At 39.6% G+C, this 24,912-nt stretch overlaps 1 protein-coding gene across 1 annotated transcript in view; it reads right to left on the bottom strand.

Annotated features, from left to right (window-relative positions):
- Window positions 1-24,912, bottom strand: part of LOC102950795 (collagen alpha-4(VI) chain-like) — a 147,103-nt gene that overhangs the window by 20,008 nt on the left and 102,183 nt on the right. Inside the window, 8 exon segments of the mRNA XM_042998360.1 lie at window positions 12,510-13,003; window positions 13,099-13,110; window positions 15,387-15,426; window positions 16,401-16,430; window positions 17,598-17,660; window positions 18,925-18,987; window positions 19,092-19,127; window positions 23,794-23,844. Of these exon segments, the coding sequence (XP_042854294.1) occupies window positions 12,510-13,003; window positions 13,099-13,110; window positions 15,387-15,426; window positions 16,401-16,430; window positions 17,598-17,660; window positions 18,925-18,987; window positions 19,092-19,127; window positions 23,794-23,844 (789 nt within the window).

Below are 24,912 nucleotides of genomic sequence, written 5' to 3' on the forward strand. Positions count from 1 at the left end.
TGTATGAAAGCCCTAAATGAAGACAGGAAGCCATCAAAATCCTAGAGGAGAAAGCAGGCAAAAATCTCTTTGATCTTGGCCGCAGCAACTTCTTACTCAACACGTCTCCGCAGGCAAGGGAAACAAAAGCAAAAATGAACTACTGGGACCTCATCAAAATAAAAAGCTTCTGCACAGTGAAGGAAACAATCAGCAAAACTAAAAGGCAACCGACAGAATGGGAGAAGATATTTGCAAATGACATATCAGATAAATGGTTAGTATCCAAAATCTATAAAGCACTCCAAGGAAGACATCCAGATGGCCAAATGACACATGAAAAAATGCTCCACATCACTCATCATCAGGGAAATACAAATCAAAACCACAATGAGATATCACCTCACACCTGTCAGAATGGCTAACATTAACAACTCAAGCAACAACAGATGTCGGTGAGGATACAGAGAAAGAGGACCTCTTCTGCATTGTTGATGGTAATGCAAGCTGGTGCAGCCACTCTGGAAAACAGTATGGAGGTTCCTCAAAAAACTAAAACTAGAACTACCCCACGACCCAGCAATTGCACTACTAGGCATTTATCCAAGGGATATAGGTGTGCTGTTTCAAAGGGACACGTGCACCCCCATGGTTATAGCAGCACTATCAACAATAGCCGAAGTATGGAAAGAGCCCAAATGTCCATCGATGGATGAATGGATAAAGAAGATGTGGTATATATATACAATGGAGTATTACTCGGCAATCAAAAAGAATGAAATCTTGCCATTTGAAACTACGTGGATGGAACTGGAGGGTATTATGCTAAGGGAAATTAGTCAGAGAAAGACAAAAATCATATGACTTCACTCATATGAGGACTTTATGAGAGAAAACAGATGAACATAAGGGAAGGGAAACAAAAATAATATAAAAACAGGGAGGGGGACAAAACAGAAGAGACTCCTAAATATGGAGAACAAACTGAGGGTTGCTGGAAGGGTTGTGGGAGGAGGGATGGGCTAAATGGGTAAGGGGCATTAAGGAATCTACTCCTGAAATCATTGTTTCACTATATGCTAATTTGGATGTAAATTTTAAAAAATTAAAAATAAAATAAAATAAAATAAAATAAAAGAATGTCCTCCTCTAACTTTTCTGAGTCCTGAAATTAAACAAAAATTTAAAGTGACCCCCAAATTTTTTGGCTCTCCTCTTAATGTTTTCATCTTCTAAAGCTGATTTCTTTTGTCTCCATGATAGCCAGCATTCCATTCTTTGGATTTGGATTTTTTTTTTAAAGCAATACATAGAAATAAAAATAGAACCAGTTCATAGATTTATCTCATAGTGTTGTTGTAAAGATAAAATGAATTAATACATGGAAGAACTTAGAACTTCTAAACTCTCTTCCTATTTTTCACTTTTGAACTCAAAATCTTATTGCTGTTGGGAATTCTACACCTTGAGCAAGTTATTTAACTTCTCGGTGTGTCAGTCTCATCATCTGAAAAATAGGCTATGATAATAGTTATCTCACTGAGTTGTTTAAGGATTAAAAGACATAAGTGACTTAGCACAGTGCTTGAGTCAATAAACGTGAGCTATTATCCTAGGTAATGTTTCAAAGGAACATGTACTAGACTTTTCATAAAGAAACATGAAATTTGAAACCTGGCACTGAAATTGCATTTTCCCTGCAATCCTCTGCTTTTTAACTTTAAAAATAGGGCAAATATTCTGAGACACGGGCAACTGGACAGCTCTTAACAAATGGGATTAGGGAAAAAGAAAGGTATGGGGACCTGAGCTTGTCTTGTCCCTGAAACACAGCTAGATCAGCATCAAACCATTTTGAACACCTAGAAAATTGGTCTGAGGATTAACACACCAATCTGCATAATTTGAGCAATAGATCTTGGCAGGTATGCAGTGTGGAGAGGTGAATTGGGGGAGAGAAAAGCCATGGTGCCGTGGAAGGTAGGGAGCAATTTTCATGGAGAGAGGACAGAGAAAGAAAGAGAAAGGGGTATAGAGTGCAGTGCATTGGATCCTACAAGAAAAGCACTCCCCCTGAAAGTAGCTGGAGAGAAAGTGAGAGAGAAAGAGTGAAAATACAGAGGACTGGACAAGAAAACTGTTCCCCAAAGCCACTGATGGGGAAAAAGGAGAGGGTTTCAATACTGCCAACTTTCTATAAACAGTGAAGGACAGAGTCTGAAGGTTTGCAGCTCAATGCCTGGTGGTGCTCCAGCAGAAATGCAGGGTGAATCCCTAGGAGCAGACAGTTTAGTCTGAGGGGCCCATATGCCCCACAGAGAAGCAGTTCCTTTGGCTAGAGTGTATTTGGTAGAGACAATATGACCACGCCATGGGTAAAAGTCCTGGCAGACCCCAGAGAGCTGCCACATTTACTCATATTGGAACAAAGACACCAGAGTGCAGCAAACACTGGTGCCAGCTATATGTTGTGATTTACCATAAACTCTGAGCCTCTGCCACTGAGTGATCACATGAGCATTTTCCAGGACAAGGTGGCACCTGGCCATTACTCAGCAAGACCCTCCCTGAGGACCAGCACAGGTCCAAGCCACAGGAGTCGCTAAAGCGTGGAGTTTTGAAACATAGCCCTGTGTGAGACAAAAATCTGGATGGAGGCACCACCTGGCAGGTAGACAGCTTGGACAAAGATAGGGTAAAGGCAGAGAGTTGAGGACAGCCTGAGACAAAGGAGGAGTGACTGATCATGCATCCGTGAGGGTGCAAAATTCCTGCACTGGAGATTAGAGAGTAGGGTGAAGCCATTTTCACCTCTAGCATGCTCTCACTGATCAACCCCAGTGAGCTAAGCAGTGCCATCAAGTGGTGAACAGACCCATTTACAACAAGCCCTGCCAACCTGTACAACCTAGTGGCATATCTCCACTAGGGCAAGTCAGCCTGAGAATTAGAGCAGCAGGACCCTCCCCAAGAAGACCAGCACAATCCCTTCTACTCTGCAAAGTTCTAGTTCTAAGGGAAACTTGATATAGCTTCAATTGGATTTCATTTTGTTTGCTTGTTTGTTCATTTTCCTTGCTTCTTTTTCTGCTTATGTTGTTTTTTCTCTTTATTTTGTTTCTTTTTCTTTCTTGGAAACAGCACATTTTTTATTCTATTTTATTATTTTAAAAAAATCTTTTTTTTTTCATTTTTTAGCTTTTTTTTCCTTTTGTCTTTTCTATCAAGCTTCTCTCAAAAAGTAGACCAAAACACACCTTGAATCTAGCTTCCTTTATCTGATTGTGGGTTTTTTTTTAAATTTTTTAATTTTAATTTTACATTTAATTTTATTATTTTTTTTTCATCCTCCCAAAATGACAAGATGGAGAAATCCACCCCCCAAAAAAGAACAGGAAAAAATGACAGCCAGGGATTTAATCAATACAAAATAGGTAAGATGTCTGAACTGGAATTTAAAACCACAATTATAAGAATACTAGCTTGGGTTCAAATAAGCATAGAAGACATCAGAGAATCCCTTTCTGTGGAGATAAAAGAAATAAATTCTAGTCAGGCTGAAATTAAAAATGCTATAACCAAGATGCAATCTTGAATGGATGCTGTGACAGCATGGAAGGATGAAGCAGAGCAGTGAATCAGCAATATAGAAGAAAAATTATGGGGGCACCTGGGTGACTCAGTTGGTTAAGCATCCAGCTTTCAGCTCAGGTCATGATCTCAATGTTTGTGAGTTTGAGCCCCACATCAGGCTGTCTGCTGTCAGTATGGAGCCTGTTTAGGATTCTCTCTCCCTGTCTCTCTCTGCTCCACTCCCACTTGTGCTCACTCTTTCGCAAAAATACATAAACATCAAAAAAAAAAAAAAGATAAAATTATGGAGAATAATGAAGCAGGAAAAAAAGAGGGAAAGAAAGGGGAAAAAAAAAAGACTTAGAGAACTCAGTGACCCATTGAAAAGGAATAACATCTGAATCATAGGAGTCCCAGAAGATTAAGAGAGAGAAAAGGGGGCAGAAGGTTTATGTGAGCAAATTATAGCAGGAAACTTCTCTAATCTGGGGATGGACACAGACATCAAAATCCAAGAAGCACAGAGAACTCCCATAAATTCAACAAAAACTGACCATCACCAAGGCATATCATAGATTACAAAACACATAAACAACGAAAAAAGCTTGAAAGCAGCAAAGGAAAGAAGTCCTTAACCTACAAGGGAATACAGATCAGGTTGGCAGCAGATCTATCCACAGGAACTTGACAGGCCAGAAAGGAGTGGCAGGATATATTCAACATGCTGAATGGGAAAAATATGCAGCCAATAATTCTTTATCCAGCAAGGCTGTCATTCAAAATAGGAGAGATAAAGAGTTTCCCAGGCAAACAAACACTGAAGGAGTTCGTGACCACTAAACCAGTCCTGCAAGAAATTTTAAGGAGGACTCATTGAGTGGAGAAAAAACAAAACAAAACAAAACAAGACCAAAAGCAACAAGGACTGGAAAGGACCAGAGAACATCACCAGAAATACCAACTCTACAGGCAACACAATGGCAATGAATTCATATCTTTCAATAATCACACTGAATGTAAATGAACTAAATACTCCAATCAAAAGACATAGGGTATCAGTATGGATAAGAAAACAAGACCCACCTATATGCTGCCTACAAGAGACTCATTTTAGACCTAAAGATGTCTGCAGATTGAACGTGAGGGGATGGAGGATCATCTATGCTGCTCATGGACGTCAAAAGAAAGACAGAGTAGCCATAATCATATCAGACAAACTAGATTTTAAAACAAAGACTGTAACAAGATATGAAGAAAGGCCTCATATCATAATGGAGGAATCTATCCACCAAGGAGATCTAACAAGTATAAATATTTATGCCCCAACTTGAAACACCCAAATATATAAATCAGTTAATCACAAACATAAACTCATCAATAATAATAATACCATAATATTAGGGGACTTTAACACCCAATTTACAACAATGGACAGATCATCTAAGCAGCAAATCAACAAGGAAACAATGGCTTTGAATCACACACTGGACCAGATGGGACTTAACAGATACATTCAGAACATTTCATTCTAAAGCAGCAGAATACACATTCTTCTCGAGTGCAGGTGGAACATTCTCTGGAATAGATCACATACTGAGTCACAAATCAGCCTCAACAAGCACTAAAGATCGAGATCATACCATGCATATTTTCAGATCACAACACTATGGAACTTGAAATCAACAACAAGGAAAACATTGCAAAGCCCTCAAATACATGGAGGTTGAAGAACATACTACTAAAGAATGGATGGATTACCCAAGAAATTAAAGAGGAAATTACAAAGTACATGGAAACCAATGAAAATGAAAACAAGACAATCCCAAATCTTTGGGATGCAACAAAGGCGGTCATAAGAGGGAAGTATATAGCAATCCAAGCCTTCCTAAAAAGGAAGAAAGGTCTCAAATGCACAACCTAAACTTACACTTAAAAGAGCTGGAAAAAGAACAGTAAATAAAGCCCCAAACCAGCAGAAGATGGGAAATCAATAATACTGAAATCAAAAAAATAAAAAAAGAGTAGAACATATCAGTGAAACTAGCAGCTGGTTCCTTGAACGAATTAACAAAATTGATAAACCCCTAGCCAGATTGATCAAAAATAAAGAGGAAAGGACCCAAATAAATAACAAATGAAGGAGGAGAGATGACAAACAGCATTGCAGAAATACAAACAATAAAAAGAGAATATTATGGGCAATTATATGCCAATAATTGGGCACTCTGGAAGAAATGGATAAATTCCTAGAAACATATAAACTACCAAAACTGAAACAAGAAGAAATAGAAAATTTGAACAGACCTCTAACCAGTAAAGATATCGATTCAGTAAACAAAAATCTCCCAACAAGAGTCCAGGGCTGCATGGCTTCCCAGGGGAATTCTAGAAAAGATTTAAAGAAGAGCCAATACCTAATCTTTTGAAGCTGTTCCATAAAATAGAAATGGAAGGAAATTTTCCAAACAATTATATGAGGCCTGCATTACCTTGATTCCAAAACCAAAGACCCACTAAAATAAGAATTATAGACCAATATCCCAATTAACGTGGATGCAAAAATTCTCAACACATTACTAGCCAATCTAATGCAACAATATTTTAAGAGTTATTAACCACAATCAAGTGGGATTTATTCCTGGGATGCAGGGGGTGGCTCAATATCTGCAAATCTATCAATGTGATACACCTCATTAATTTAAAAAAGAATAAGAACCACATGATCCTCTCAATAGATGCAGAAAAAAACATTTGACAAAATACAGCATCCTTTCTAGATAAAAACCCTCAGGAAAATAGAGACAGAAGGAACATACCTCAGGATCATAAAGGCCATATACAGACGACCCACAACTACTATCATCTTCAATGGAGGAAAAACTGACAGCTTTCTCCCTAAAGTCAGGAACACGACAGGGATGTCCACTCTCACCACTGTTCAACATAGCAGTGGAAGTCCTAGCCTCAGCAATCAGACAATGCAAAGAAATAAAAGGCATACAAGGAAGAAGTGAAACTTTCATTCTTCACAGATGACATGATACTTTGTGTGGGATACCCAAAAGACTCCATCAAAAAACTGCTAGAACTCCTACATGAATTCAGAAAGTTGGTGAATATAAAGTCAATGTACAGAAATCATTTGCCTTCTATACACCAATAATGAAGCAGCAGAAAGCAAAATCGAGGAATCAATCCCATTTATAATTGCACCAAAAACTATAAGGTAACTATAAATAAACCTAACCAAAAAGGTAAAAGATTTGTATTCTGAAAGCTATAGAAATTTTGTGACAGAAATTGAAGAAGACACAAAGAAATGAAAAATATTCCATGCTCAGGGATTGGAAGAACAAACATTGTTAAAATGTCTATACTACCCAAAGAAATCTACATATTCAATGCAATCCCTATCACAATAACATCACCATTCTGCACAGAGCTAGAACAATCAATCCTAAAATGTGTGTGGAACCAGAAAAGGCCTCATATAACCAAAGTAATGTTGAAAAAGAAAACCAAAGCTGGAGGCATCACATTTCTGGACCTCAAGCTGTATTACAAGGCTGTAATCATCAAGACAGTATGGTACTGGCACAAAAACAGATGCATAGATCAATGCAACAGAATAGAGAACCCAGAAATAGACCCACAAACATATGGTCAGCTAATGTTCAACAAAGCAGGAAAGAATATCCAATGGAAAAAAGACTGTCTCTTCAGCAAATGGTGTTAGGAAAACTGGACAGTGACATGCAGAAGAATGGACCTGGACCACTCTCTTACACCATACACAAACTAAACTCAAAATGGATGAAAGACCTAAATGTGAGACAGGAAACCATCAAAATCCTAGAGGGGAGAACAGGCAACAATCTCTTTGACATCGGCCGCAGCAACTTCTTACCAGACATGTCTCCAGAGGCAAGGAGAACATAGCAAAAATGAACTATTGGGACTTCATCAAGATAAAAAACCTTCTACACAGTGAAGGAAATAATCAACAAAACTAAAAGGCAACTGATGGAATGGGGGAAGATATTTGCAAATGACATATCAGATAAAACGTTAGTATCTATAAGGAATTTATCAAACTCAACACCCACAAAACAAATAATCTGGTAAAGAAATGGGCAGAAGTCATGAAGTAACACTTTTCCAAAGAAGACATCCATATGGCTAACAGAGACATGAAAAGATGCTCAACATCACTCATCATCAGGGAGATACAAATAAAAACCACAATGATATACCACCTCACCCCTGTCAGAATAGCTAAAATCAACAACCCAAGAAATAACAGATGTTGGCAAGTATGCAGTGAAGGGGGAACACTTTTGCACTGCTGGTGGGAATGTAAACTGGTGCAGCCACTGTGGAAAACCATACGGAGGTCAAAAGATTAAAAACAGAACTACCCTATGACCCAGAAATTACACTTCTAGTTTATTTATCCAAAGGATACACAGATGCTGATTCGAAGGGGCCCATGCACCCCAGTGTTTATAGCAGCACTATCAACAGTATCCATGTTATGGAAAGAGCCCAAATGTCCATCAACAGACAAATGGATAAAGAAGAAGTGGTATATACATATATACAATTCCTTGGCGATCAAAAAGAATAAAATCTTGTCATTTGCAACAACGTGGATCAAACTAGAGGGTATTATGCTAAGCGAAATAAGTCAGTCAGAGAAAGACAAATATCATATGATCTCACCCATATGTGGAATTTAAGAAACAAAACAGATGAACATCAGAGAACGGAAGGAAAAATAGGATAAGATAGGGGCGCCTAGGTGGCTCAGTCAGTTGAGAGTCCAGCTCTTGATTTTGGCTCAGGTTGTGATCTCACAGTTTGTGAGATTGAGACCCGTGTCAGGCTCCACGTTGAGCATGGATCCTGCTTGGGATTCTGTTTCCCTCTCTCTCTGCCCCTCCCCTGCTTGCGTGGTCTCTCTCTCAAAATTAAACCAACATTAAAATAAAAATAAATAATAAAAATAAAATATAAAATAACAATAAATATAAATATTATATAAATATTTATATATAATATATGAACTTATATTTGTTATAAAATCTATAAAATATTTATGTATATAAAATATATAAAAATATTTTATATAAATATAAAATAACAACAAACATAGAATAAAATGAAAACAGAAAGTGAAGAAACCATAAGAGACTCTTAAACACAGAAAACAAACTGAGGGTTACTGGAGGGGAGGAGAGGGGCTAGATGGGTGATGGGCATTAGGGAGGACACTTGTTGGAATGAGCACTGTGTGGTATATGTAAGTGATGGATCACTACATTCTACTCCTGAAACCAATACTACATTATATGTTAACTAACTTGAATTTACATAAATTTAAAAAATAAGACCAAGAAAAAAATGGGATCAGGCACAAATAGTCCAAGGCTACAAAACTTTTGATGTTTGTTTATTTTTGTGAGAGACAGAGAGCACGAGCAAAGGGAGTGACGAGCAGAAAGAGAGGGAGACACAGAATCCAAAGCAGGCTCCAGGCTGTGAGCTGTCAGCACAGAGCCTGACATGGGGCTCAAACTCATGGACTGTGAGATCATGGCCTGAGCCGAAGTCAGACACTTTACCAACTGAGCCACCCAGGCGCCCCATGGCTTCTTTATATTCTAGGTGTCCTTTTAGATTGTGGCTTTTTTTTCTGTGCCTCAGGGCAGACAAGTCTGCTCAGGGTTCCCTCCACATAGCCTTCCCCACTGCAGTTCAACATCAAAGGTGAAGTTCCCTTCATTGCCATGTCAGCGTCTCTCTTGCCTTTCCCTCTGTAGTGTCTCTTTCGATGTGCAGAAGCTGTTCAGTCAGCCCTCAGTTCTTCAAGAGGAATTGCTCTATAAGTGGATTTGTGTGTTCATAGAGAAGTTGTGTTCAGAATCTTTCTGCACTGCCATCTTGGACTGGAAGCTGTTTTGTTTTCTTGATAGGTTACCTAGTTATTTATCTATTTTATGAATCTATTTCAGAGAATAACTTTTTAAACTTAATTTTTGTGTCTTTTTCTTAAAGCTTTTTTCTGCTTTTATATTAAATATCTTTTGTCATTTGAGATATTGTATTTAAGTCCATTGTAGAGGACACAAATAGCTACATCTAAATGCAGGGGGGGCTAGGAATGTAGCCATTTGCCCATCATTTCCATTACAGTGGTAGAAATGGAAGTTGGATTTAAAAAACTTTTTAAATTTTTTTGTGTTTATTTTTGAGAGAGAGAGAGAACAAATGGGGGAGGGGCGGAGAGAAAGGGAGACACAGAATCCGAAGCAGGCTCCAGGCTCTGAGCTGTCAGCACAGAGCCTGACGCGGGGCTCAAACTCACAGACTGTGAGATCATGACCTGAGCTGAATGAAGTCAGACGCTTAACCAACTGAGCCATGCAGGTGCCCCTACACACTTTTATTTAGAGCTAAGATGACCCAGTGGATGGCTTTAAAAAGTCTTTTCAATATGTCCTACAGCCTTGAGCATGTTTAAATGGAACAAGAAATTAGGGCATCTGTTAATATAATTGTTTCAAATTGAACAACCATCATTTTTCCAGAAGAAGCATGTAAGCATTGTTCTGTGAAATAAAATAACATAGAGGTGAAAGACAAAAAAAAAAAAAAAACAAACAAAACAAAACAAAAACAAAAACAAACAAACAAAAAAACCCACAGATAGTCAGAGATTCCTCTGACAGATAATTGTAAAGACAAATTATAGGATATTCCTACTCTCCTAATAGGATCCCCCTAAGCATAACACACAGAGTAGGGGGGGGAGGGTAAGGGCTACAATATGCCCAGTTATGAAGAAATGAGAATTTTCTGACAGGTCCTGAGAAGGGCATTTTTATTTTTACAATTTCTCCCCTTACTAGTGTCACCAGAAATGAGGTCATCCATTATATTTGAGCTGGCAAGTGCCATTTAACACCATGTAACATTTCTACATTGCTACGCGTAAGAAACAGAATTGGTTTCCAGCATCCTGGGGCAAGAATACGTCCAAGAAATAGAAAGGAGAGCAGACAGAAACGACAGAGCTGAGGTTCGAGTATATTGAAGCTGGCAAATTCTTTTCACATACCATTACATTCTTTTACCTGGAACCCAAAGCAACTAAGAGGGCAAGAACATCCTAACCAAAATCATCTCTACATCAGATCCCAACACTGTCTTCCCAGGATCCCCTGTCAGAGAAGAACAGTGATGGGCATTTGGGGGACATAACTGTACCCCAAGGATCACTCTCCAAATGTTAGGGAAATGCTTTTTGGAAAATAGATCATTATACCTGTAAGAGAGCTAGATCACATTCATTTGTGACCCTCTCTCCATTTTAGAGCTAAGCAAAATGAGACCCAGAGAGATGAAGAGACTTTTCCAAATGCACCTCATTATTGATAAAAGTGCTCTGATTTTACCTGTTATTTGTTTACACCCTGCCTCGCCAACCCATCCCTGTCCACACATCCTGGTGGGCAAGAGGGATGTAACAGCAAACAAGGAACTTAGCTTCTGCATTTTCACTTTGTTTCTCAAATCCCAAGGTATGCAGTCCAATAGCCTGTAAGCTGTCACAATTTTACCTAGTGATTCTTAGGAGCATATTCACAGCTACAATAATAATATCCCTCACCTACCATTTCTGCTTAAGAGAAAATTAAATGGGCTAGCACAGCCAAATTAATTAGCTAGTAGGTTGAACCATATGATAATTCCAATTTTGTTGGTCCAACACAGTTGAATATTGGCAATGTCACATGGTTCAGTATGACATTCATAAGCATCCTGGTGTCTCTTAATAGAGAATCACTCTTTATTTTGATAGATCATCCCTTATATTCCATGAAATGTGTTATGTGGGCTTCAGTTAGAAAAGCCAACTCTGGAGAATAGGTAAATAAATTGTGGTGTATATACACACTCAAAATAGTTCAGAACAGCAGTAACAAAGAACAGGTTACCTATATACACAACATAGATAAACAAAGAGAACAGATATTATGTTGAGTGGAAAAAGCCAGATACAAAAGATTACATGCTATAGGATTCAAATGACATGAAGGTTTGGAACTACCCCAACTCCTTGTTTGACTGTGATAGAAGACACAAGAGCAGTGCCTCTGGGGAGTGTATGGTTTGGGAAAACTGATTGGATGCTGAGAGTGTTCAATATCTTGAACCACGTCTTGGTCACGAAGGTTTAAACATTTATAAAAATCCATTCAGCTGTGTATTTTAAATTAATGCACTTTACCCATTTTGCTATATGGGCATATATTTTAGAAAGAAAGAAAGAAAGAAAGAGAGAGAGAGAGAGAGAGAGAGAGAGAGAGAGAGAAAGAAAGAAAGAAAGAAAGAAAGAAAGAAAGAAAGAAAGAAAGAAAGAAAGAAAGAAAAAAGAAAAGAAGGAATGGTGAGAGAGGGAGGGAGGGAGGAAGAGAGGAAGGAAGAAAGGAAGGAAGGGAGGAAGGGAAGGAGGGAGAAAACCACATTCTATAGACCCTCATGATGCAATTTAGCATAGTAGATAAGCATAGGCTCTGAAGACAGATACCAGTCTGCTACTAACTAGATATTAGCTATTTGACCTTTGATGGAACACTTAACCTCTTTAAGCCTCAGTTTTCTTATCTCTGAAATGGAGACATACAGGAATACCCACCTCATAGAGCTTTGGAGATATTAAATAAGTTAATATTGTGAGGCACATGGCACAGAATAAGTACTAAAAGATGGCCCGTTGGTACTAGTGGTAACACTAGGAGCAGAGTCCATACTGAGGACCACCCTTTCCCGCGCATACACATCAATTTCTAGGGAATCCCTTCCTCTGAAAAACTCTCACTCCTCATGTGGTCCTCAGTGGAGGAGTAAGAAGCAGGTACTAACGCTTGCCCCCGAGCAACTCCCCTACTTACCAACAGGGCATCTGGGAGGTTGTGCTCTCTTGTGAAGGTGATGACCGCAGGGGTGATATCCAGCGCACTGAGTTCCAAAATGGCAGTGTTGATGGTATCTGTATCATGGGCCCAGCCCGCCTGGAAGAACACAGCCACCTTCCTCATAAGAAGGCCAGAGCGCACACGTTTGAATACATGTCTTGCCACAAACCTCATGGCTTCCCCAAGGCTCCTGCTGCCAGTTGACCCTTGCAAGGGGATTCTCCTGACCGCCTGCAGGAGCGCAGGCTTCCCCTTGTAGTCTGAGAAGCGAGTCAGGTAGTCTGTTTTGGAGCTGTACGAAACAATAGCCACTCGGGCACCTGTTGGGCAGTTACTTTCACTTATATCCATCTTCATCAGTAGGGATAATAGAATGTTTCTCATTCTCTCAAAATCCGAGTGGGAGACGTCATTTGACATGTCCAAGGCAAAGACCACTTCGCTAGGGAACACGGGGCATTTGGAAACACCTTGACACAAAGGATACACAGATTTAAGATTTTCTGTAATGCCTCTGAACAGGTGAAGTTTGAGATCCAAGTGAAAAAGAAGATCTATTACGTACCTGTTGAGCAAGCTGGAAGGGAAATTGTTTTGGAGAAAACACAAGACATTGTTAGTTTATATAGGCAGTGGTATGTTTTCCAGCTGAGTGCTTTAATATGAAAAAACCATCTCCTCTGAGAAATTCAAGCAGTGAACTTCTCTCTGGCCTATTTGCTCCCCAATATCCATTCTTCCTTTTTTCTATAGCAGTAGATCCCAGTCTCTGGGCATATGGCTGCCTGGCACAAAGATGGCATTTCCCAGAGGGGGAGCTATCTTACTAAGTTCTGAGTAATAGAATAAGAGAAATGGTAGAAACAATTTCAAAAAGATATTATTCCCTTTTCCCTTCCTTTTCCTACCAGCTAAAGCTTGATAGACATCTTGGACCTTGAGGGCACTTGGGAAACAGGGCCCCCTTACCCTAATGGCAAGGCAAGAAACTATAAAGACCCTGAGTCCCTGAACACTGTGGAGCTCTGTATCAACTCTGGACTGGCCACTTCCTGGCTTTGATCTGAGAAATACACTTGTGTCATTGCTATTGAGCACTGAGGTCGCTCTGTACTGAACTTAAACCTAATACACTGAGATATTCTGAAACTATATATATATATACACACACGTACACATATACACACATATCTAAAACTAAGTATAATATACTATATATATATATATATATATATATATATATATATATATCATATACCACGTATTATGTATAAGTGTGTATGCACAAGTAATATGTTTTATGGAAAATATCAGAAAACCAAAAATTAAAATTACCTTTAATCTATAATGTATATGCATGTGTATGTATATTTAATTGTTAATTTAGTTTTATAAAACTCGGACCTTAGTATATGTCCTATGTTGAATCTTTTTTCACTTAATATATGATTAACATCTATTCTTCTCATCCATATGTTTAGAGCAGTATCACCTCGTCTACTATAGATGTCTCATGATACTCCCACCAACATCCCTTTGTGATGAGCGCGTTTATACATGTATCTGTGCATCTCTGTCCAATCATGGTCCTATAATATGTCTATAATTGTGGCTTTTGATATGCAGTGTCCAATTGCTCTTCAGAAAGGTTGTACCAACTGACACTCCTACCCGCAGTGTGTACTTTTATACATTTCCCAAATTTAGGTAGAGAATTTTTTCTCATTTCAAAAGTATTTCCAATTTGAGAAACAAAAAGAGTATCTCATTTTCACTTGTATTCTTTGACCTCTTGGGAGGTCAAACATTTTTACAGGTTTATTGTTTGTTTGTATTTTTTTCTTCTCCGAATCTTCCATTCATTCGTGTCTTTTCTCCCATTTTCAATCCAAGAGTTTTTTACATCAGGTTTAACAAATATGAACTTTCTGTGCCTGTAGATGAAAATGATTCAGTAGGACCAACTGTATATACTTTGACCTGACAGAGTTAAAAAGATAGGTCCTTTGCTTGGGTCCATTGCTTATACTGCATATATTTTCCCCCATTTTTCTGTGTGCTTTTGACCTCACGGTGCTCTTCAATATAAAGGGGTTTTAATTTTTGACATGGTCAGCTCTGACGTTCTCCCTTTGGGGTCAAAATTATAGTATTATTCTTTATGATTTCTAGGAAAGAGGACCCCAGAATCTCCTGGACCAGAAACTGAAAGGGAATGGACAGAATTTAGAGTTTGAATAAGGAGGGCCGGGTGTATGTGGAGAAAACCCAAGCACCTAAATTAAGCACTCTGCCAAGTCAACATTCTCTCCCTATTGCTAGTGAATAGGGAAAAGTACATGTTACAGGATGCAAATATCCTGGCATACATTGAAGACACTAAGTAAATTCCAATCTGGGAATGTGACAAAACATTAAGATCCGATCATTTGCAATTCCATTTTTAAAACATAAATGTAAATTTAAAAAGACACATTTCTTATTGAAGGCTCACTGGTGATCCCTCTTGTTTAAATGGATGGGATAAAAATAACAAGGCTTCTCTGAATTTGTTTTGTTATAAGAAGCACCAAGATGCAGACACGTAGGTATGCAATTGCCAGTGCATTTCAGGAGGGGCCATGTTACAAGAGAATTTTTCTCCACCGTTGAGATGGCATGCCTTTTAACCACTTCATTTCTGAGACCACATTCATGAAGATTACTTGCCCCAGGGGAGACTGAGCCAAATACATTAACTGATAAGAGCTTTTCATGTGAGACGAATCCACAGGTGACTTAAGTCCCTGATCCATGACCCATTCCAACTTCTCACCACTGGCCCCCATTTGAGCCTTTTCCCAAACAACTTACGGCAGTTTTCTTGTATTAAGTCAATGATTTCACAAGATTGCTAGAAAGATGGAAAAAGAGAGAAAAGTAAAAGGTATTTAATGTGAAGCATATTCCTTCTTAACCCCAGGACTTAGAAATGTTATATGTGTGTTATCAGTGCCTTTCTGAAGCTTTTTAAGCTATAATCGAAAACCAAAAAATTGTTACAGCACATGAAACTATCCAGAAGTTATACTTCTAGACACAGCAGATATTTAAAAACATTTAAAATATATTTTATATACAACACAGTGTTCGTATTATTAGAGATAGGTAAATAAGGGGAATTCTTTATTTTTTTATCTGCCTCACAAAGCAGTGGAATCAAATCTGATTTTGAAGAAGTTTCAATCCAGAAATCTTGGCATAAAAGGCAAAGAAATGCCTTCAATTCTTGGATCTCTATGTCAGCAATTCTTGGAACAGTTCATTAGAATAACTGCCAAGACACGGGCCCCTCACACCTCCACTAGAATTCTGCTGTGTTCCTTTGATCTCTCCCCTCTGTTCTGTTCATCCCTTGACCCCATTACTTCTTGATTCTCATTTGTTCCCACTTCCTTCCCCCACAAAGTAGTATTTTTGTACTTGTGAGATAAAAAGCCATCATAGCTTCTGAGATTGTTTTCAGGTGTGTCACGAGACACGAAGACCTGTACTATACTATATGTTGGCTTATAAGTACTTTATAAGCAACTTTTAAACTTTACAACAAGGCATATAGCACAGGGGTAGTAGCCTCAAAGTCTTTCCTTCCACCTGAAGTACTCAAAAACAACCAAATTCCTTCCACAATTTAAAATATTATCCGACTCTTTTCACCGATGTGATTCTAACATCTCTGAGTAAAGTTTATAGATCAACTTAAAGTACTAAAATAATTTACAAGAGGAGAAACTAAAGAATCTTCATAGATTTCTATTTGGTGAAAATGGAAAGCTTTGTATGCTAAAAAGGATAAGGCTTAGAATTAAAACGTTCACGTACCATCACATCTACCAAACCTTTGGCGCCCTTGATGCCCTGGAAAGAACGGATATGAGTTTAAAATGCAAGATTCTGAGGTACAAAATATTATTCTCCAGAGTTGGCAAGAGATTCTGAGAAAGCTACCACAGTATAGCCCACTTTCTGCCCTTTACTCCTGGCCCTGAAATTCTGACTCCTTAAGGAAGAAAGTTGGAGTGTCTAGGAGGTGTGGCCCAGACCTCAGAATCCAGGATATCCAGGATTATGGTACATAAGGACCTTTAGAAGATCAGGTCATCTTGTGACCAAACCACAGTATAGGATCCAATTCAGGAAAAGACCTTTCAAGATCTCAGGACCATTCATAGACAATTGTAAAGCAGACCTCATTCCCTATCCCTTCTCCTCAGGCTACTCACTGACACCCCATCTCTGCTCTTGTGCTGCACAAGTCATCCCTGGAAACCCTCAGAACAGAGAAGCCTTACTGCAGCTACTCTGGGAGTCGAAGGACCCTTGCTTCTATTTAGATTCTGCAAGGCAGTAACTTGTCATCTCGGGCAGATAACTATAATCTTCTCAGCCTTTGTTTTCTCAACTGTAAATGGCCACGTCCAGTCCTTCTGCTTCTAAGATTTTTGATTCTATGACTTTGTTGCTGCTCTACAGTGAATGGTAAATGCAGTGAAACCACCAGGTTCAACCCAGGACTCACTCACTACACCATCCCTCACGAAATGACAGCCTAGCCTCATAGGATAAGGTGTGGCACAAAGTGACAAGAGCCCCAAAGTCTTTCCTTTCATACCAGATGAACTCCCAGGCAATTTTAAAAATATTTGTGGACCAGCAACATTGTTAGTTTAGTTAAGATTGTATAAATGTCATATTTTGTTAGGATTTCCTTCTAGTGTTTGCATAATGTTGTTACTCACCTTGTTTGCATTGATAAACTCACTGTCCAGTGAGTTTTATGTATTATGTATTTAGACATGTTTATAAATCTCCAGCCACTCTAATATCTTCCCCATGTTCAGGTAAAAAATATATACCGAATAAATATACTGTATCAGTTGATGTCCTCTAAAGCAAATCTGGCCCATTCCCTATATACATCCTCTAGTGCATCCTAAATGTTCATTTCTTCATTAAGATAGCTCTTTGCAAATTCTCATTTACTTTTACCCAGGGGTTGAAAATAGAAAGAAGAGTCAACGTTACCACTGGTCCTGGAGGGCCTTGGTCACCTGGAGTTCCAATAAATCCAGGAAAGCCAGCATTACCCTAAAAATAGCCAAACCAAAGGAATAAGCTTCTCCTCTTGAATACAACTTGATTAAAACCATCAGACCCATTTTAAGATACCAAGCTGTCATTATTTCTAAGGTCCCATGAGTCTGCTATGGACAAGTTAGTTTATGAACTGTATCAATGGAGTGAGACACCAAGACTAGAAAAGGAGGGGGCTCATTATGGGAGCCATCTAAATTGCCCCCTACATACCTAATCCAAGCCAACATGCGGACATACATACAGACACACAATTGAGTCCAAATTGACTCAATACCCAGTTGAGATTCCAGGTCGTATAATTAAAAGAATGCAGGAAATACACATTGAGGGCCTGGCAACAAGAGAAAGGAAAACTTCTTTCACCACCTTCTGGTCTTTGGAGTCTGAAAAAAGGTATGAGCTGAGCTTAGCTCACTGCTTGTCTTACAGGTATTTGAACTGACACAGCATTATCTGCGTGTAATTGATGCTTTATCTTTTTTTATTTGAAACCAGAGAGATAAGTTTAGCTGAGCAGGGCAATATTAGCCAGCAGCAAACCAAGTTAGACATAGATCAAATTTTTCTTTATGTCCTTGCCAATGTGTGAAAATACCACTTATTGAGTGCTTAGATAATAAATATTCTTTTTCCTCTCTTCTGCACTGAACATTAGTCGTGTCCTTTTCCAAAAAGCCTTGCTCTCTAATGTCTATCAGCTAAACACTACCAGGGTTTTAGATATCCACAAGATTACTCTTTCTGAATAGAGCCACCAGTGATGGCAGCTTTTCAATATTGAGTCTTTACATCCTGAAGGAATGGATTTTTAATGGTAGACTCTACAAAGCACAGTGAAAACATGGCTCAAAGTCCACCAAGATGGCAGCCATATTCTTGAGATTCTAGTCCTAAATTAACAAAGAAAAATTTAAGGCTTGGAAGAATCTTGAAGAAACATCAGTGTTTACTCTGCAGCTAAAACAATGCCCTTCTGAATGATATCTAGACTTCACATAGATATTGATATTGTGTAACTGAAACTCCAACTTAGATTTTCTGTTATTATGGTTTGATGAGTCGCATTTGCATTTATAAGGTAAGTGAGAGTGGTATTAAGTGGGAGAGTGAGGTAGCCCAAGGGAGGTGTGGAATATGCACTGACTTAGGGGGACAATGGCCTTCCTGCTAAGTCCATTAAGTCAATAGAAATCTGCTCCTGTGAGCGGTGTCATGTGGGCCTCTACAGATCTTGGGAAATTCCTTTGGTTCTTACCCTCCTCCCTCTGACTCCCTTCGCCCCCTTCTCTCCTCGGTGGCCCGGGTCACCATCTTCTCCCTTAACAGAATCAAAAGCAGAGCGTTGAGTGTAAAGAAAAATAAGTACAAACAAATGACACATGCTGCATACCAGATGCCAGACCCCAAAAGATAGCTTCTTACTTGTGCACCAGGAGAGCCAGGAAATCCAGGTTCACCCTAGTGTCAGAAAAGAGATAAGGTCTTGTTTACTGTCATGTGATTAAGTCTTTCTTTCACATTCCTCCGAGAAAAAGAATAAATTATAATTTTGAGAAAACAGACTCAAAACAGGTGCCAGGAAAAACAACTAGAGCAACAGTTGTTATCTTGAACTACTCCCAAGTGGCCATATTTTATTTTTATAATTCAAAGTGAAACAACTTGCAAATGACTTTTACAAATTCTTCCACTTCCTTGATATATTATGTAATGGAACTTCCTTCTTAAACAATTTTATCTGTTGGTCTAAATATCCAGAGGTCTGACCCAATGGAAACCAAAGGAAAGGGGACCAAACAGACTGGTGGGAAGCAGGTGCCCATTGTCAGATCAAAGGCACACTACAAAGCAACTGTTCATTCAACAAATATTTATTTAGCACCTATGTGCCAACCACTGTTCTAAGCACTGGGAATTCAGCACTGAACAGAACAAAGACCCTGCTATCATGGAACTTAACTGCTAGTAAGGAAGAAAAGTATGTCAGGGAGAGAGAAATGCTATTCCAGAAAGGAGATTAAAGAATAAAGAATGATATGGATGGGGTTAGGAAGAGGGTCATTATTTTATATGAGGTGGTTGGACAAAGCTTTTTGGTAAAGGTGGCATTTGGGCCAAGACCAGCAGAAATCAAGAAAGCCAGCCAAACAGGTATCTGGGAAAAGAGCATTCCAAGCAGAGGGAAGAGTGTATGAAGAATCCTGAGGCAAGAATATGAACCTGTGCTGTGTTTGAGGAACACGGAAGCAGAATAGGGGGAGGGGAGGAGGCGAAGATAATGTCAGAGAGTTCACAGAGGGGCCAGATTATATAGAATCCTGTAGGCCATGTTTACAGTGTGGTTAATTCTGAATGACATCAGAAGGCATAGCTGGACTTTGAGTGATCTAACTATGCATTTAAAAGATGGCTCTGGGGGTACCTGACTGGCTCAGTCAGTATAGCATGTGACTCTTGATCTTGGGGTTGCAAGTTCAAGTCCCATGTTGGGTGTAGAGTTTACTTGAAAATAAAATATTTAAAATACAAAATAAAATTTAAAAAAATAGGGCTCTGGCTGCTACATGGAGGACTAACTAGATGAGGCAAGAGTAGAAGCGGGGAGAACATTTAGGTGGCCACTGCAGTAATCCAGGTGGAAATCATGCTGTCTTGGCCCAGAGGGTGGCAGCGGTGGTGGTGAGAGGTGATGAGAGGCTGCACATATTTGGAGGGTGGACTCACCATTATTTGTTGATGGATTAAATATAGGGGGTGAGAGACAGACATTTGTTAAAGATGGGGAAATGTCTGCCTTGAGCAATCGGCAGGAGGGAGGCTCCACTCCCTGAGATGGGGAAGGCTGGAGGAGAGGCAGGTTGTCAGGGCAATTGTTTTGGCTGACCGGATGTTTGATGAAATTAAAGGATTAGTGTTAATTCTTTGGTTGACAATGTATTGTTGTTATTTTATTTTACTAGTTTTTTGAGTAGGCTGCACACCTAATGTGGGGCACAACACGGAGCTTGAACTCATGGCCCTGAGATCAAGACCTGAGCTGAGATCAAGGGTCAGACGCTTGACAGACTGAGCCACCCAGATGCCCCTGTGGTTATGTTTTTAAAGAATTTTTTAGAGATGCAACTTGAAATATTTACTCATGGAATATATGATATCTGGGATTTGCTTCAAGATAATTGGGATAAGGATATATGTGTCGTGGAATACATAAAAAACAACATTAAATTGGTCGAGGTTTTTTATTCTTTGAGCTAGGTGATGGGTACATGGGGATAGGTGTCATTATATTAGTCTCGCCACTTGTACACGTGTTTGAATTTTTCCAGAATCAAAGGTTAACAAACAAAAGAAGAAGAAGGAAGGAGGAGGAGGAGGCTGTTTGGGGACATGCCAATTTTAAGGTGGAAACATATTTAGATGTTTAAGAGTATGGTCCAAGCTGGAGAAATACACTGGAGATCACAGGATAGATGATACTTGATGCTATGTAACTGGATAAGGTCACCTGAGAAGTGACTAAAGAGGGAAGTAAGAGAAGTAGAAAGATAGATCCCTGAGTTTTCTAATATTTAGAGGTCAAGAACATTCCAAAGAAACTGAGAAAGAACAGTCAGCAAAATCAAGTGAGTGGGCTGGTCTGGACGATGAGAGAGGAAAGGTTTCAAGAATAAGCTCCTGATCCCCTTTGTCAAATTCTGCTGAGACGTGGAGTATGACGTGGGCAGAGAAGTGACCAATGGATTCAGCACCGTGGGTTTCACCTTGACTAAAGGTGTTTAGTCATTGCGCGGGCAGAGCCGAGGGGTGAAGGCTCAATTGTCACCAGTTAGAGAGAACCAGAGGAAAGAAAGTGGAGTTTCTCAACCTCGGCACTACTAACATTTTCAACCTGACCATTCTTCTTTGTTGTGAGGGGCTGTCCTGTGTTTTGTAGGATGAAAAATATTATCTCTGGTCTCTACTCACTAGGTGCCATTTGCATCCCCTCCCCTGGCGTGACAACCAGAACATCTCCTAGAGGGTAGGAGATCCTACCCTCTCCCCTGGGTGAGAACCACAGATCTAGACCTACTCTTTCAAAGAATTTTTCCAGAGAGGAAAGGGACAATGGTACTGTGTAGTTAAATGAGTGTTTTTTTTATTGTCTGTTTGCTTGTGGGAGGGGTGATATTCCCACTTCTTTGTATACTGACAGGAATGATCTGTGGAGAGGGAAAAACATTACAGAAGGGAATTGCAGAAGGGAAAGGACCCAGGAAGGAAGCAAAAGGGGAACAGAGTGCAGCCCATGAGAGAAGACATCAGTCTTAGACAAGGGCATGGACTCTTATCCACAGCAGGAGGAGGGAAGGCAGGGTACAGAGGCTGGCCTACGCAGTGGCAGATGTATGTAGAGGTTCTCTGCTCACTGCTCCTATTTAATTAATGAAACAAGAAGCACAATCACCTGCTGAAAACGTGGGAGAGAAAGCAGGTCTTGGAAGTCTGAGGAGAAGGGAGCAGGGATGAATCAATTGATTCAGAGAGGAAAATGAACAGAGAAGGGAATGGTAGCCAGCTGGCCAAGCAGCAATAGGGCTATTTAAAGTGAGGTCATGAAGCCTTGCCAGGAAAAACCCATGCAATGTGGACTGAATCCATGATGTTAGCCATACCACAATAAGCATAGGCTGCTTTGAATGTAGTACCAGGGCTGGTATGTGGCTTAAAACGTGAACATTTGAGGGGGGCCTGGGTGGGTCAGCCAGTTAATCACCTGACTCTTAATCTCGGCTCGGGTCATAATCTCACGGCTCGTGACATCGAGCCCCATATCCAGCCCTGCGCTGACAGCGTGGAGCCGGCTTGGGATTCTCTCTCTCTCTCTCTCTCTCTCTCTCTCTCTGCGCCCTCCCTGCTCGTGTGCACTCTCTCTGTCTGTCAAAATAAATAAAATAAACTTTGAAAAACTGGACATTTGAATTCTACCCAGAATTCCCCTGCTATGCAAACTCTCCCCTAGAGAAGAAAGACTTAATTTGCCAGGGTGGAGCTCCAATGGGCTAGCTTCTACACTCAGCTCTGTCTCTAAGCAGCTGTGTGACCATCGGCAAATCACTCCATTTCTCTACGTCTCAATTTTCGTATCTATAAATCAAAAAGTCTGAACTAGATGATCACCAAGGCACCCATGGTTCGTCATTGCGCAGGTATTTACTAAGAGCCTACTATGTTTTGGGCATGTATACACATTAATTATACTAAGGGCAATATCCTGATCAATAAAATGGCAACAGTGTCATCCAGGGAAACAAGACAATTGCAGGGTTAAGTAGCTGGGCATCACTAAACATCCTAGTGATTTCTTATGTTGTGAAACAATAAATGGTAACTCGCAGACTGAAGCACTCAGAATAACTGTGGCTATTGACATTTGATTTGTTCAACAGTCTTCATGTGATTTCCATTCTTAAAAACCTGTCAGTAACCCATTAACTACATGTTAAAATACCATATCCTTATGAGAGTAGAAATATTCACATATACTTACTGAGTACCTACTCTGTGCCAGGCTCATTCAAGCAATACGAAATTGAATAAGGTGCAATCGACTGTCAAATTCACAAACTGGGAGGTAGCCAGATATGTAGGGATAAACCTCAATATAACCTCAATAGAAAGGGGCTACTATAGAAACATGACCAATGTGCGTGAGGAACACAGAGTATAGGACAACCAAATCTTTCCATGGGGGAGTCCAAGAAGGGTTCCACAAGGAAAAGTTGATACGTGAGTTGATCAGAGAAAATGTGTGAAAAAAGTCCAAAGGAGGGAGGTGTGTAAGGACATGCCTAAATAGAGTCAAGAGTGTTTGCAAAGACAGGAAATTAGGGAAGTTCCTGGCTGGGGTGGAAATATCTGGCATAGGTGGAAGGTGAGGAAAGGAGTTCAAGTTTTAAATAAGGCAGTAACAAAATCAGCTTTTATTTTTTAAGGAGGGAACTCTGGCAGCTATAACATGTCATAAGCAGCATTTAGAAACCATTTCTGGCATACCACTTGGATAATAAAGACTTATTCTAGTAAAATTAAAAACAAATCACCGTAGTAGTTAGTTCAGAATACCCTGTAAGATAACCCTCACCTTTTTTCCTTTTCTTCCTGGATGTCCATATCCATCTGGACCAGTAAGACCCTAAGAAAATGACACAAGATGAATGGTAGAGTCATCTAGATCAATACTGGTTGACAATATTATCTGAACCCTTGGATTAATCAGCAGTGCAAGGAAATGGAGAAGGCAGAGGGGCTTGGTGGAGGCTTATACTGTATCATAGGATAAACCCTCAGCTACCTTTATAGGATAAGGAGAGGATAAGTATTTAAAACTTGAAAAGTATTTTTTTTTCAATTTTAACTTCTTCTTTAGCAAGATTCTATACCTCACCAAAATGATGCCACAGATGTAGGGAGCCACATCACTGTACAAAATCCCTCTTGAGCTAAATTTCCTTTCTTTGCAGGGTAAAGTAACAAAAGAAGAAGCTCTAGAATTTGGCAAATCTCTAGAGATAAATGCAAACTTACGGAGGAAAAGACTGGGATGGAGGCAATAGAGTTTAGTGAATAAGTGCATAAGACGTATACCCAGACAGACCTGAATTTTCATTCTACTTCCAACACTGGTTGGAAGCAAGTTATTCCGGTGGGGGGGGGGGGGGGGGGGCGGGCGGTGGAGGTGATGATGGCAGTGGTGGTGATCTTGGTCATGATGACAGTGTTCGTGGTGGAGGCAGTGATAGTGGAAGCAGAGGTGATGGTGATGACAACAATTATGAATATGTTAATGACACTACTGGGATCTTAGCATCTGTACATATACACAGTGAGCTTCCTATGACAAGGGGTAAATTCAGAACCTTTTAGGTGCACCTTGCTGAATGGACAAAAACTGCACCCAAACCAAGCAGTCAACTGAGAACAATTTTAAGTTTTAAGCCACAAAGATCATTCCTATGGCCTAAGGGGGAAAAGCTTGAAACATTAGAAAAATGAAAAAGAATAAGATAAAGAAGATTGCCAAAGATGAATTGTTTGGGGACAAAAAAGATGCAAATGAGGTTCATTTGCTGTTCCTCCGTTTTCTCTCTGCTGAAGGACACACACAGCCTCGGGCACCTACAAATTTCAGAGATCCAAACCGCCTATCTTGGAGATAACCGCTTCTGACATTCCTGAAATGACACCTTCCAGAAAGGCATTG

The sequence above is a fragment of the Panthera tigris genome, chromosome C2 (genome assembly GCF_018350195.1).
Source record: "Panthera tigris isolate Pti1 chromosome C2, P.tigris_Pti1_mat1.1, whole genome shotgun sequence".
Classification (NCBI taxonomy): Eukaryota; Metazoa; Chordata; class Mammalia; order Carnivora; family Felidae; genus Panthera; species Panthera tigris.